Source organism: Ranitomeya variabilis, chromosome 4, assembly GCF_051348905.1.
Source record: "Ranitomeya variabilis isolate aRanVar5 chromosome 4, aRanVar5.hap1, whole genome shotgun sequence".
NCBI classification, from domain to species: Eukaryota; Metazoa; Chordata; class Amphibia; order Anura; family Dendrobatidae; genus Ranitomeya; species Ranitomeya variabilis.
Window position 1 is genome coordinate 50,312,229 of NC_135235.1, and position 15,793 is coordinate 50,328,021.

At 41.3% G+C, this 15,793-nt stretch overlaps 1 protein-coding gene across 1 annotated transcript in view; it reads left to right on the forward strand.

Moving 5' to 3' along the window:
• Positions 1-15,793, forward strand: part of LOC143769707 (alpha-2-macroglobulin-like) — a 154,836-nt gene that overhangs the window by 20,778 nt on the left and 118,265 nt on the right. The window contains exons 9-12 of the mRNA XM_077258493.1: positions 11,646-11,760; positions 13,464-13,573; positions 13,650-13,808; positions 14,643-14,870. Of these exons, the coding sequence (XP_077114608.1) occupies positions 11,646-11,760; positions 13,464-13,573; positions 13,650-13,808; positions 14,643-14,870 (612 nt within the window). The remainder of the gene's footprint in view (positions 1-11,645; positions 11,761-13,463; positions 13,574-13,649; positions 13,809-14,642; positions 14,871-15,793) is intronic.

Genomic DNA, 15,793 nt, shown 5'->3' on the forward strand with positions numbered 1-15,793 from the left:
TTGTAGTACCCCACTTAAAACACTCTTCTAATTGGATGTACAACCATTTGTCACCACTCTTTGAGTACAACTACTGAGCCAGTTATGAATCCACCTAAACATAGCCTTGTCATGAGATACTTTATCAAATGCTTTGCTGAAGTCGAGATATATTTACTTAGTCAGTGATTCCATTATAGAAGGAAATTAGATTAGTCTGTGGCATGACTTGTTTGCTACAAACCCCAGCTGGCTCTGGTTAATTACTGTATTCTTATCCAAGTACTTACATACATGTTGTTTAATAATTTGTTCAATCTTCTTTCTTGGTATAGATGTAAGGCTCACTGGCTTGTAATTTTCTGGCTCCATCTTCTTTCCATTTTTGAATATGGGGACAACATTTGCTCTTCTCCTAACTTCTGTTCTTCACAAATTTTCAAAGATTTTAATACTACACTGATACTGAAGATTTAAACCTATAAAAAGCACTAGGCTTTGGAACAATGATAATTATCAATTGGTCTAGTTATCAATAATTAATGGGAACACTAGTTTCAATCAGACGTCCATGCTGACAAATAGAGATATCAAAAAATTTATTGAAATATCAAATATGCATTAACATAATATATATACACACAATTTACGTGGACAACACATGGTGAGTGGAAAGCAACAGTTAAAAGACAGCCAGCATGTATAGATGGTGAAATAATGTTGGCAAAAAACACAGAAAAAAATCCGAGCAACTCTGCTACAGCAACATACCAGCATGTGCTATATGGTCATGGTAGGATAACTAACAAATAAGTATCACTAATATAAGAAAAAATGAGAGACAGACCCAGGTGTGCAATTAATCACTCGAGATGAATGAATCCCTAAGGGTTAAATCCCGGTTCTTTCAAAAGACCAGAAACACATAATAATGACATCCAGGTGACTAATCCATATAAGTAATATTCAGAGTGGTGCATAATTACCTTGGGACATGTTTGTCATAAAGTGCAGGCGTGCTGTAAACAGAGGAGGCCTCGACGCGCGTTTCACCGTTGTGGCTTCATCAGGAGGCGTGGCTAATAAAAGGGAGGACTGGGGTATAAGTAGGGGAAAGGGGAAGCTCTCCGGCGAATCAGCGCACGTTCACATCATGATGTGACTGTTCACAGCCAGCGAGAGCGGCCGCGCGCCGTGGATCATGGGCGGGAGGACGTACATCATCACAGCCCATCCCCATGGCAAAGCGACCTGCCCACAACGCCGTCAGGAACATCACAGTGCATGCGTGGGGTGCACTCGTGCCAGGAAGATCTGGAGGAATAGACCGACGCATAGCTAATGTGAGTACGAAGACTCCGGAAGTAGTGTACAGATGAGATGTTTTAAGATGACAGTAAATGAATGAAAGTGTCACAAAGCAACTGAAAACTGGTATTAAAGAATAACCTAACAATTCCCTAATTAGTGAGCCTGGATCTCTAGACCTAAAGGGATTGCACATCATAATATATAGTATGACAAAACTTATGGTCGCACAAGTCAGTATATCCAGCATCTAAATATAAAATGTGTATCTCAGATAAGAATAATAGATGAAGACATCTAGATATGTCTGGAAAGTAAAAATAGTATGACATCAACGCACTATAATGGATATGCATGAATATATATCATATAAAGAGTCACCCTTCTTTGCATGTTCCTGCTACTAGACAACTCCCAGCTAAGTTGGACTTTCGTCCTTGTTTGTTTTTGCATTTTGTTCCAGTTCACAGCTGCTGTTTCGTTACTGTGTCTGGAAAGCTCTTGTGATCTGAAATTGCCACTCTGGTGTTATGAGTTAATACTAGAGTCTTAATGTAATTTCTGGATGGTGTTTTGATAGGGTTTTCAGCTGACCATGAAAGTGCCCTTTCTGTCTTCCTGCTATCTAGTAAGCGGACCTCGATTTTGCTAAACCTATTTTCATACTACGTTTGTCATTTCGTCTAAAATCACCGCCAATATATGTGGGGGCCTCTGTCTGCCTTTTGGGGAAATTTCTCTAGAGGTGAGCCAGGACTGTATTTTCCTCTGCTAGGATTAGTTAGTCCTCCGGCTGGCGCTGGGCGTCTAGGGATAAAACGTAGGCACGCTACCCGGCCACTGTTAATTGTGCGGCAGGTTTAGTTCATGGTCAGTTTAGATTCCATCTTCCAAGAGCTAGTTCTTATATATGCTGGGCTATGTTCTCTCGCCATTGAGAATCATGACAGTTTGACCGGCCCAAAAAGGGTTAAATTATTGGCTGAGAAAGGAGAGAAAAAAGAAGTCTGCTGAAAATTTTTTTTTTTTTCTCTAGTTCTGAGTGTGCTCATAATTGAATCACTTGCTCGTCTGCCTATACTGCAGTCTTCCTCTCTTTCTCTCCTTCTAATCCTTGAATGGCTCTGTGTTCACCTGTTTGAAATGGATCTTCAGAGTGTAGCTACAGGTTTGAATAATCTCGCCACGAAGGTACAAAATTTGCAAGATTTTGTTGTTCATGCACCTATGTCTGAACCTAGAATTCCTTTGCCTGAATTTTTTTCAGGGAATAGATCTTGCTTTCAAAATTTTAAAAATAATTGCAAATTGTTTTTGTCCCTGAAGTCTCGCTCTGCCGGAGATCCTGCACAGCAGGTCAGGATTGTAATTTCCTTGCTCCGGGGCGATCCTCAAGATTGGGCTTTTGCATTGACACCAGGGGATCCTGCGTTGCTCAATGTGGATGCGTTTTTTCTGGCCTTGGGGTTGCTTTATGAGGAACCTCATTTAGAGCTTCAGGCGGAAAAAGCTTTGATGTCCCTATCTCAGGGGCAAGATGAAGCTGAAATATACTGCCAAAAATTCTGTAAATGGTCTGTGCTTACTCAGTGGAATGAGTGCGCCCTGGCGGCGATTTTCAGAGAAGGTCTCTCTGATGCCATTAAGGATGTTATGGTGGGGTTCCCTGTGCCTGCGGGTCTGAATGAGTCCATGACAATGGCTATTCAGATCGATAGGCGTCTGCGGGAGCGCAAACCTGTGCACCATTTGGCGGTGTCTACTGAGAAGACGCCAGAAAATATGCAATGTGATAGAATTCTGTCCAGAAGCGAGCGGCAGAATTTTAGAAGAAAAAATGGGTTGTGCTTCTATTGTGGTGATTCAACTCATGTTATATCAGCATGCTCTAAGCGTACTAAGAAGCTTGACAAGTCTGTTTCAATTAGCACTTTACAGTCTAAGTTTATTCTATCTGTGACCCTGATTTGTTCTTTATCATCTATTACCGCGGACGCCTATGTCGACTCTGGCAACGCTGTGGGTATGATTTGGAGCCTTTGGAAGCTCCTATACCTCTGAAGGGGATTGACTCCACCCCATTGGCTAGTAATAAACCACAATACTGGACACAAGTAACTATGCGTATTAATCCGGATCACCAGGAGATTATTCGCTTTCTGGTGCTGTATAATCTACATGATGTTTTGGTGCTGGGATTGCCATGGCTGCAATCTCATAACCCAGTCCTCGACTGGAAAGCTATGTCTGTGTTAAGCTGGGGATGTAAAGGGACTCATGGGGACGTACCTTTGGTTTCCATTTCATCATCTATTCCCTCTGAGATTCCTGAATTCTTGTCTGACTATCGTGACGTTTTTGAAGAACCCAAGCTTGGTTCACTACCTCCGCACCGGGAGTGCGATTGTGCCATAGATTTGATCCCGGGTAGTAAATACCCTAAGGGTCGTTTATTTAATCTGTCTGTGCCTGAACACGCTGCTATGCGAGAATATATAAAGGAGTCCTTGGAAAAGGGACATATTCGTCCTTCGTCATCTCCCTTAGGAGCCGGTTTTTTCTTTGTGTCTAAGAAAGATGGCTCTTTGAGGCTGTGTATTGATTATCGGCTTTTGAATAAAATCACGGTTAAATATCAATATCCGTTACCACTGCTGACTGATTTGTTTGCTCGTATAAAGGGGGCCAAGTGGTTCTCTAAGGTTGATCTCCGTGGGGCGTATAATTTGGTGCGAATCAAGCAGGGGGATGAGTGGAAAACCGCATTTAATACGCCCGAGGGCCACTTTGAGTATTTGGTGATGCCTTTTGGTCTTTCAAATGCCCCTTCAGTCTTCCAGTCCTTTATGCATGACATTTTCCGCGATTATTTGGATAAATGTATGATTGTGTATCTGGATGATATTCTGATTTTTTCGGATGACTGGGACTCTCATGTCCAGCAGGTCAGGAGGGTTTTTCAGGTTTTGCGGTCTAATTCCTTGTGTGTGAAGGGTTCTAAGTGCGTTTTTGGGGTTCAAAAGATTTCCTTCTTGGGATACATTTTTTCCCCCTCTTCCATCGAGATGGATCCTGTCAAGGTTCAGGCTATTTGTGATTGGACGCAACCCTCTTCTCTTAAGAGTCTTCAGAAATTTTTGGGCTTTGCTAACTTTTATCGTCGATTTATTGCTGGTTTTTCTGATGTTGTTAAACCATTGAGTGATTTGACTAAGAAGGGTGCTGATGTTGCTGATTGGTCCCCTGATGCTGTGGAGGCCTTTCGGGAGCTTAAGCGCCGCTTTTCTTCCGCCCCTGTGTTGCGTCAGCCTGATGTTGCTCTTCCTTTTCAGGTTGAGGTCGACGCTTCTGAAATCGGAGCTGGGGCGGTGTTGTCGCAGAGAAGTTCCGACTGCCCCGTGATGAGACCTTGTGCTTTTTTTTCCCGTAAATTTTCGCCCGCCGAGCGGAATTATGATATTGGGAATCGGGAGCTTTTGGCCATGAAGTGGGCTTTTGAGGAGTGGCGTCACTGGCTTGAGGGGGCCAGACATCAGGTGGTGGTATTGACTGACCACAAAAATTTAATTTACCTTGAGTCTGCCAGGCGCCTGAATCCTAGACAGGCGCGCTGGTCGTTGTTTTTCTCTCGGTTTAATTTTGTGGTGTCATACCTACCGGGTTCTAAGAATGTTAAGGCGGATGCCCTTTCTAGGAGTTTTGAGCCTGACTCCCCTGGTAATTCTGAGCCCACAGGTATCCTTAAGGATGGAGTGATATTGTCTGCCGTTTCTCCAGACCTGCGGCGGGCCTTGCAGGAGTTTCAGGCGGATAGACCGGATCGTTGCCCACCTGGTAGACTGTTTGTTCCTGATGATTGGACCAGTAGAGTCATCTCTGAGGTTCATTCTTCTGCGTTGGCAGGTCATCCTGGAATCTTTGGTACCAGGGATTTGGTGGCAAGGTCCTTCTGGTGGCCTTCCCTGTCACGAGATGTGCGAGGCTTTGTGCAGTCTTGTGACGTTTGTGCTCGGGCCAAGCCTTGTTGTTCTCGGGCTAGTGGATTGTTGTTGCCCTTGCCTATTCCGAAGAGGCCTTGGACGCACATCTCGATGGATTTTATTTCGGATCTGCCTGTTTCTCAGAAGATGTCTGTCATCTGGGTGGTGTGTGACCGTTTCTCTAAGATGGTCCATTTGGTTCCCTTGCCTAAGTTGCCTTCTTCTTCCGAGTTGGTTCCTCTGTTTTTTCAAAATGTTGTTCGTTTGCATGGTATTCCGGAGAATATCGTTTCTGACAGAGGGACCCAATTCGTGTCTAGATTTTGACGGGCATTCTGTGCTAGGATGGGCATAGATTTGTCTTTTTCGTCTGCTTTCCATCCTCAGACTAATGGCCAGACCGAGCGGACTAATCAGACCTTGGAGACATATTTGAGGTGTTTTGTGTCTGCGGATCAGGATGATTGGGTTGCTTTTTTGCCATTGGCGGAGTTCGCCCTCAATAATCGGGCCAGCTCTGCCACCTTGGTGTCCCCATTTTTCTGTAATTCGGGGTTTCATCCTCGATTTTCCTCCGGTCAGGTGGAATCTTCGGATTGTCCTGGAGTGGATGCTGTGGTGGAGAGGTTGCATCAGATTTGGGGGCAGGTAGTGGACAATTTGAAGTTGTCCCAGGAGAAGACTCAGCTTTTTGCCAACCGCCGTCGTCGTGTTGGTCCTCGGCTTTGTGTTGGGGACTTGGTGTGGTTGTCTTCTCGTTTTGTCCCTATGAGGGTTTCTTCTCCTAAGTTTAAGCCTCGGTTCATCGGCCCGTACAAGATATTGGAGATTCTTAACCCTGTGTCCTTCCGTTTGGACCTCCCTGCATCTTTTTCTATTCATAATGTTTTTCATCGGTCATTATTGCGCAGGTATGAGGTACCGGTTGTGCCTTCCGTTGAGCCTCCTGCTCCGGTGTTGGTTGAGGGTGAGTTGGAGTACGTTGTGGAAAAGATCTTAGACTCCCGTGTTTCCAGACGGAAACTCCAGTATCTGGTCAAATGGAAGGGATACGGTTAGGAGGATAATTCTTGGGTGACTGCCTCTGATGTTCATGCCTCCGATCTTGTCCGTGCCTTTCATAGGGCTCATCCTGATCACCCTGGTGGTTCTGGTGAGGGTTCGGTGCCCCCTCCTTGAGGGGGGGTACTGTTGTGAAATTGGATTCTGGGCTCCCCCGGTGGCCACTGGTGGAATTGAACTTGTGTGCATCATCCTCTCTGTTCACCTGTTCCCATCAGGATGTGGGAGTCTCTATATAACCTTGCTCCTCTGTCAGTTTCATGCCGGTCAACAATGTAATCAGAAGCCTTTCTTTGCACGTTCCTGCTACTAGACAACTCCCAGCTAAGTTGGACTTTCGTCCTTGTTTGTTTTTGCATTTTGTTCCAGTTCACAGCTGCTGTTTCGTTACTGTGTCTGGAAAGCTCTTGTGATCTGAAATTGCCACTCTGGTGTTATGAGTTAATACTAGAGTCTTAAAGTAATTTCTGGATGGTGTTTTGATAGGGTTTTCAGCTGACCATGAAAGTGCCCTTTCTGTCTTCCTGCTATCTAGTAAGCGGACCTCGATTTTGCTAAACCTATTTTCATACTACGTTTGTCATTTCGTCTAAAATCACCGCCAATATATGTGGGGGCCTCTGTCTGCCTTTTGGGGAAATTTCTCTAGAGGTGAGCCAGGACTGTATTTTCCTCTGCTAGGATTAGTTAGTCCTCCGGCTGGCGCTGGGCGTCTAGGGATAAAACGTAGGCACGCTACCCGGCCACTGTTAATTGTGCGGCAGGTTTAGTTCATGGTCAGTTTAGATTCCATCTTCCAAGAGCTAGTTCTTATATATGCTGGGCTATGTTCTCTCGCCATTGAGAATCATGACAGGGTCTCAAAGAAATGTTTGGGGATAGACTTTAGCGCAGATGGTTCGAGGCAGTTAACTGAATTGTTGATGTCCCTGATATGTTCTTGGACATGGATTTTGGAAAGTCTCGTTGTCATACCGATGTAAATGCGATTGCAGGGACATTGAGTGTAGTACACAACTGCTTCCGTATTACAAATAATGTGGTGTACAATCTTGTATGTCTTATCCCCAGGAGAATTGGTGAATTCTTTAGTCCTTGGGATATACTTACAAGCTGAACAGTTCCCACAAGGGAAACTGCCCCATGGAGGACCCCTCTGACTTGTGCCAAAGGGATTACTTCTCGGAGGGACATAGTGTCTACTGCATAATAAATCACCTAGTGTGTGTGATCTACACCAAGTGATGAGAGGATACGGGGTTAGTTGACTAGACAAGTCCCTGTCTGTCAGCAGAACCGACCAGTGCCTTCCAAAGATTTTGTTGATTACCGACCAGTTTGAATTAAATTGATTAATAAATCGTGGTGCTTAGTCTGTATTCTTGGGGGATCTCCTGGACGGTCCTGCCAGCAGAGAGGGCCTATCCGAATGCAGTGCCCGTGAATATCCCCTATAGATATCTGTATATTAAGTCCCTCGCCTGTTTGTGAAAGCTACCATCGTCAGAACAAATTCGGCGTGCTTGCAAAAACTGTCCCACTGGTATAGAGCTTTTAAGCTTTGGCGGGTGGGACGAAGTGAAGTGAAGAAGTGCATTGGTGGCTGTACTCTTACGGAAGATATCAGTAGTGATAGTACCATCAGATGGTTTTGAAATGGCCAAATCCGGAGAATCAATGGAATTTTGGCTGTATTTCCAAGTGAGTCTGATGTTAAACATGTTGGTATTAAGATGGTTCAAAAAGAGTCTATTTGCGACATGGAGCCCTCATATATGAAGAAAATATCGTCGATATAGCATAACCACGAGATGATAGAACTGTGACCGGGTGTGTCAAGGACCGTATCCCTCTCCCACAGCCCCAGGAACAAGTTAGTATATGAGGGCGCACAAGACGCCCCCATTACAGTGCCCTGGAACTGTACGAAGGGGCGGTCCTTGAACACAAAAAAGTTATGTGTCAATATGTATTGTAATAATTCCAAGATGAAATTAATAAGTTCCGGTCCCAGATTAGTCATATTAAGAAAAAATCTGGCAGTCCGCATCCCGTGGTCATGGCCTATCGACGTATACAGGGACTCCACATCGCAAGTGACAAACCACATGTCTTCTTCGAGAGTAAGGCCATCCAGTCTTCTTAAGACATCAGTGGTATCCTTCACAAAGGACGGAAGGGTCTCCACACACTTTTGTAAGTAAAAATCAATAAATTGGCACGAGGGTTCACAAAGACCCCCATGCCAGAGACAATAGGTCTGCCCGGGGGGCATGAGTGGTCCTTGTGAACCTTGGGCAACAAGTAAAAAGTTGGAACAACAGGAAACTCAGGTAGAAGTGCCTCTCTCATTTTATGGGTAATTGCTGAACATTCCACTCCCTCATCCAGGAGATGTTTTAATCTCTGCTGGAATGAGGGTAATGGTATAGTGTCAAGTTTTTTTATAATGTTCAGATCCTTGAAGCTGCCTGAAAGCCTCAGCCTCATAAAGTGATACGGGCCAGACCACGACGTTACCACCCTTGTCTGCCCGCTTAATAACCACATCCTTCATAGTTTTCAATTCTTTGTTAGCTCTCCTTAACGGAGGGGTGAGGTTATCATAGTTAATATCGTAATTTAATTTCCTAATCTCTTCCCTAACCAATTTAACAAAAATTTCTACTGGAGGGCAGGCAGACAAGGGTGGGAACGTACGTGATCACTGATGTAGGTGTACTAGAACCAGAGAAGACTCGGCATGTAAGGAAAGGGGAAGCTCTCTAGCGAATCAGCACACGTTTCCATCATGATGTGACTGTTCACAGCCAGCGAAAGCAGCCGCGCGCCATGGATCATGGGCGGGAGGACGTGTGTCATCACAGCCCATCCCCATGGCAACGCGACCGGCCCACAAATCCATTATAGTGCGATGACGTCATACTATTTTTACTTTCCAGCCATATCTAGATGTCTTCATCTATTATTCTTATCTGAGATACACATTTTATATTTAGATGCTGGATATACTGATTTGTGCGACCATAAGTTTTGTCATACTATATATCATGATGTGCAATCCCTTTAGGTCTAGAGATCCGGGCTCACTAATTAGGGAATTGTTAGGTTATTCTTTAATACCAGTTTTCAGTTGCTTTGTGACACTTTCATTCATTTACTGTCATCTTAAAACATCTCATCTGTACTTCCGGGGTCTTCATACTCACATTAGCTATGTGTCGGTCTTTTCCTCCAGATCTTCCTGGCACGAGTGCAGCCCACGCATGCGCTGTGATGTTCCTGGCGGCATTGAGGGCCGGTCGTGTATTAGATCCTCAGTTTTTGCATTACTTCTCAAATATTTTGCAGTAGGGTTAAAAATTAATGTCTATGTTTCTCCATAGTAAGGTGATTTTTATGCATCATTACTTCGAGATCAAAATCAGTTTTTTTAAACTTTAAAGTATTTTCCTAGAGAGATCCTAATCTACTTTTAAATTAAATTGCATATTCATAAATGCCAGAAAAGGAAAAATTATAAGAATTAAAAGGTCAAATAGATTTTTTCTGAAGGTTTCATACTTTATTTTGCCAAAAGTTATTTACCATGATTGAGAAAGTGATAATATATCTATAGATTAGAGAGATTTTCAAATAAGATTCACAGGACCAAGCTCAAGTAGTCACGTCCGTACTCTGTAGCTACCGGACAACGCCTCATACTTGCTAGAATCTTTGGCATCTCTTCACATTGGGCTTACAATCAGCAGATTACAGCAGGTATGATGCACTTTGTGTACTTTGGACCAGGCTCTTCACATCTTTTTGAAAATCTCTCTACCGGAGATCTGTTAGTAAATATAATTTTTAGGAAACATTATCTGTTATCTGAGCTTTCATAATACAATAAATATAGAATAGAGTTCCTGTTTAGAATATTTACAATAGCCATCAGCCAATGTTTTTTGCTTTGGAGAACCCAGCACATCTGAACATTACTTTTGGAAGCCAAATGATTTCAATTGACTATGTGTAAAGCTTTAACTTTGTGGTGGTGGCGCTATTGAGGAATTTATGCTTAAATACCTTTGATTGCCAAGGTTTCTTAATGTAGAACACTCAATCCTCAGAATATATATTTTTCTAACATGGTAAAGGACCAAATTCATAATTTGAATATTTTCAAGTCACTTTTCCTTTTTTTTGTATTGCGGTACTGATTGGCGTATTTTGTACCAAATGTTTCAAAAAGGCTCATACAATTCATGAATTTTATGCAATATAAAAAAAAAGCTCTTTATTTTTGTGTTTTAACCTGTGTTATAACTTTAACTAAAATGTCTCAAAATTTTGCATCAAAATGTCGGGGATACCGAAAATTACTCCAGGGATGAATCGGAGAACATTTCCGTCAAAATGTTGCAACTTTTTAGAAAGCTATACATGATGAATTAACCAAAAACATCGGGAAAATCCAAATCATGGCCACAATGGCAAATTTTAAAAACAAATAAACAGAAAACAAGTGAACACATATTTAATAGATTTTTTTTTTTTTAGAAAAGTGCAAATCAAAAGAATAAAAGGGCGCAAATAAAAAACAGATGAAGAGACAGCAAAAACTAGACAAGAATAAAAGAAGTGTTATCATATAGAAAAAATGGTAACAAGAACCAAAATATACACAAAAAAGCGATGAGAAAATAGAAATGTTATCAGTCTTTGACAATACAGAAAAGATAAAAAAACATAAACATTAAAAAGTGGGAAACCACAAGACGGTGCCACAGTCCCAAAGATTATAATTGCGGGCATTGAAATATATACAGTCTAAACATAGTAGTAAGGTTATTTGTGGAAAAAAACACTAAGGCTATGTGCACACGTTCAGGATTTCTTGCAGAAATTTCCTGAGCAAAACCGGACATTGTCTGCAAGAAATCCGCATGCGTTTTTTGTGCATTTTTGACACGTATTTTTCTGGAGCTTCCCAATGCATTAAATAGCGGGAAAAATGCGAAAAATCCACAAAATTAATGAACTTGCTGCCTTTTTTTACCGCAATGCGTTTTTTGTGGAAAAAAAAGCATAATGTGCACAAAAATTGCGGAATGCATTCTAAATGATGAGATGCATAATGTATGCGTTTTTTATGCGTTTTTATAGCAAAAAAGGCGAAAAAAACAAGAACAAAAGTAATCTCAAGAACAATGAGAGCTGTATTCACAGCTGTGTCATTGCATAGTTCAGATGTTTCTGTCTGGTCTTTTTAGCATTTCCTATAGCTATATTAATTTAATGGTTATTGAATCCGAGTTTTGATATTCTACACAGTTGGACAGATCTGGCTGCCATACGATTGTTGTCAATTCTGGATTTTTTAAGCTCAATGAAACTGGTCTGAAAAAAGAACTGAAAGGTGCTGCTTCTGTTACAGAGGAAGGGACTGGTAAGTCTTAGTCTAGACTGTTAGATGCTTCCTAACACGCTATTAGATTGCAAACAGACTATGCTATTTTATGTTTTTTGTTTCATGACATTGATGTAGAGTATAATTTTATGTAACCAGTGACAGCAGTTTAGTTGAACTGTAAGAGGGTGCAGACAAAGCAGTCATACCTGGGCTTGGGTATCCTAAAGGGCCCATAATTTAATCAAACACAAGTTCTCTCACAAAATGTTAAAATGACTTATGATACACATACCAGTGTAATATATCCAGGAGCTTTCCTGAATTTCATGCTCTTTAACATGTAATCCAATCTGTTTCACTGGGCGGTTCCTCATAATCATCATTTTGCCAGGAGCTGAAACTTACTTTCCATCACCTCCCACAGTACATTGCTCCTATCATTGTCTAATATCTGTCCTGAACTGAAAGTCCACCTATGTGTTATGACTCTATGTAGTTTTACAGACTGGAGAAAAGGAACAGAGAGAAAAAGACCCACACCCACTTCCTGTCGAGAGACAAAGCCCCAACCCCACTTCCTGAAGAGAAACAAAGCCCCACCCCAACTTCCTGTAGAGAGACAAAGCCACACCCCAACTTCCTGTAGAAAGATAAAGTCCCAACCCCACTTCCTGTAGATCAGGGGTAGAGATCCTCAGGCCCATAGGCTGTGTACAGCCCTCGATTACCTTTTAAACAGCCCCCAGGCAGGTTCTCAGGGATCACAGTGAGTGGGCTGGCAGCTGAATTTTGATGGCTGCTGGCTCATTAATTTCTTTTTGCTCTGTGAACACACACACGCAATGCTCACTACTGAACTCAGAGACGCAAGTAATGAAAGATTACATCCTGACACCAGTGCCAGTGTTATGTGGTACTTTGTGGGCAGAGTTAGTACGCAATTTGTACAGTCCCCGAAGAGAAGAATGGTATGAATATCCAAATGGCCCTTGGTAGAAAAAAGATTCCTCACTAGTGTTGTAGAGAAACATAGCACCAATCCTGCTTCCTATAATGTTGACAAGTGTAAAAGATGGATTACACTTGACGACAATGAATGAAAAATCACTCAAAATTGCGAGCCACCGGGTGGCTTGCAATTTTGAGTGATTTTTCAGGCCAAAATTAATTTTGGATAAATTAAGTACTTTGCAATTTGTTAGTTATTGACTTGAGCATCAGATAAGCTTAAGGTTATTGATCTGACCTTGAACATTTAAGCTACAATGGTGGTCAGAAAGTTCCCTTGTATGCACCAAAGCAAAAATGTTCTTGTTGTAGCACATTAAAGAGGTTTTTAAAAACATAATATACTGTATATGAAACTAATAAAGTGTGTCATACCAATACTACATAGAATACTCCTATATTCTGAACTGTTTGTAATAGTTATAAAGTAAGCTCGAAGATAGCGGTCAGATGCACAGTTCTTAAGTAGACAACAATCAACCTGATTGATTCAGTAGGTTGCACGTTTGGCTATGATGAGCAGGTATATTGTGAATTGTCCACGCCTGCAATGTTACATCCATAGATATATGTATAGTTGTGGCATCCTGCCTTATTAATACTCAGACTCACTCAGTTTGACTGCATAGGGAGGTTCAAATGCAGAGTTACAATAAGTTTAAAAAAAAAAACCAATACAAATGAAAGATACATTATAAGATGTTTTTTCCCAATATCCCCCCTTGATGTAGGAGTGGAGCTGTCATCAACCGGTCAAACCATCATAAGCAATGTCATCAATAAAATATCTTTTGTTAATGCTGACACTAACTACAAGGCTGGCATTCCATACAGCGGTTTGGTGAGTAATTTTTTCCCCATGTACCATGTTTTGAAGGTCAAACTCAGTTTTTATGCAATATCATATCCTTTTCCAGATTAAAGTGGAGGATGCTGGAGGTGTTCCTAAATCAAACACGAAGGTATATCTAAAACATAGATATGATTCGGAGGGCCAGATCTTAGTGACCGAAGAGAATGGCCAAGTATGGTTTACTCTGAACACAACCAACTGGAAAGACACCATATACTTGACGGTACGAGTATGTTCATCAGCTGTAGGCTCGGTGAAACTCTCATATTTAACATTAATTTTTATGAAGAGTACAGATGACAATACAGAAATACAATACATAAGAGAATAAATATTACATTTCAAGTAACAGTGATGCAATATGTCAAGAACATATTGTACAATCTTTTATATGACTCTTTTCCTTTATCTTATTTACGACATCTTCATACATCACAGCCCTCCTTTGATGTTTTTCGCTAGGAAGGAGAAAAAATCAAAAGGGTCACAGACCCTAAATAGCATTTTTTTAAGTCACTTTTCTTTTTTGTCTTAGCATAGCTGTTAATGCTTTTTGGAGCAAAACATTTTCAAAATAGTGTAAAGTGCTTTACAAATTTTGCGCAAAATCAAAACTGCTCTTTTATTTGTCTTCCACCGCTGCAAAATTTGCTTAAAAAAATCACACCAAGAGTGGAATGAAGTCTATTTTCGAGCAAAATTATTTTGCAGCTTTTTGAAAAGTCTCAGTTGATGAATCAGCAGCATCTGGAACACCCCAAATCCTGTTCATAATGACGAATGTAAAAAAAGAAACAAGCTACCACATGTAAGATAGATTTAGAAAAAAGTATAAATAGGCACAAAATACTAAAAAGGAGGCTAAAAAAGGCACAAATGAAATAATAAATAAGCCCCTAAGACTATTAATGCAACTAAAGAAACCAGTTCAGTTCGGAAATGTATTCATAGAATTAATGTTTGTCATGCTAAATATTGAAAACTCAATGGTAATTGTGAAATTACATGATATTTTGGATTTTTGCAGAAGATCTAAAAATATATATATATTTTAAAGGCTCGAACAGACTTGAAGAAGAATGTATATGTTTATGGTAGATATCAGCCTGATTTTGGTGAAGCTTCAATACGTGTCATCCCCTTCTACTCTCGGAGCAAGAGCTACTTGAAACTCAGTTCACTGGATCATGTTCTCCCATGTGAGGGGCATCAAGATGTCCATGTGGAATACATCATTAGTCGCACAGAACTGAATGAGGTCAAGAAATTATCCCTGCATTACCTGGTGAGACATGTAAACTATAAGGTCCTAATTAGTGATGAGCGAGTATACTCGTTGCTCGGGTTTTCCCGAGCACGCTCGGGTGACCTCTGAGTATTTGTTAGTGTTCGGAGATTTAGTTTTCATCACCTCAGCTGAATGATTTACTGCTACTACCCAGCCAGAGTACACGTGGGGGTTGCCTGGTTGCTAGGAAATTCCCACATGTAATCAAACTGTCTAACAGTCGCAAATCATCCAGCTGCTGGGAGGAAAACTAAATCTCCGAGCAGTCATAAATATTTGGAGACCACCCTAGTGGGCTCGGGAAAACCCAAGCAACAAGTACACTTGCTCATCACTAGTCATAATTAATACTTTAATCAGGACATCAATGTTGCTAGTGATGATTGGATGAATCAAATATAGGCTGTGATACTGAATTTATTGGTGAGAAAACAATTATTCTATTGTTCAGCGCTGTGGTGTAAGAATAACAACTTAACATTGGAATTCCTCTTCAATAAGTTTATTGGATGCTCAATCACAAAAGTATGCACACAGCACTAGACCAGACAAGTCCCTTTAGCAAATTGATATTCTTCACCGTATTTGCTAATATACATAATCCATATAGACCACTATAGGTTCCATGTAATCCTGTAAGGTCTACACTTTTGATCCCATTGGTGATTGGTATTTCATCATGTGCCTTGCTACTTTCTCCCGGGTCAGATTTTTTTAATATTCAGGTCTTCCTTGGGTTATTGGAGCCTTCTGAATGTACCTAATAGATGGATTATAGACGTAATGATTCAGCATGTCCGATTTTGGACTGCTGATCCTTTTGTTTTCAAAGAGATAAGCTGCAGCCAGAGATGACTGGCAGCGGCTCTCTCATAGAGAACACAGGAGTGTTCCGTCAGCTGAGTGCTCCTACATATGGG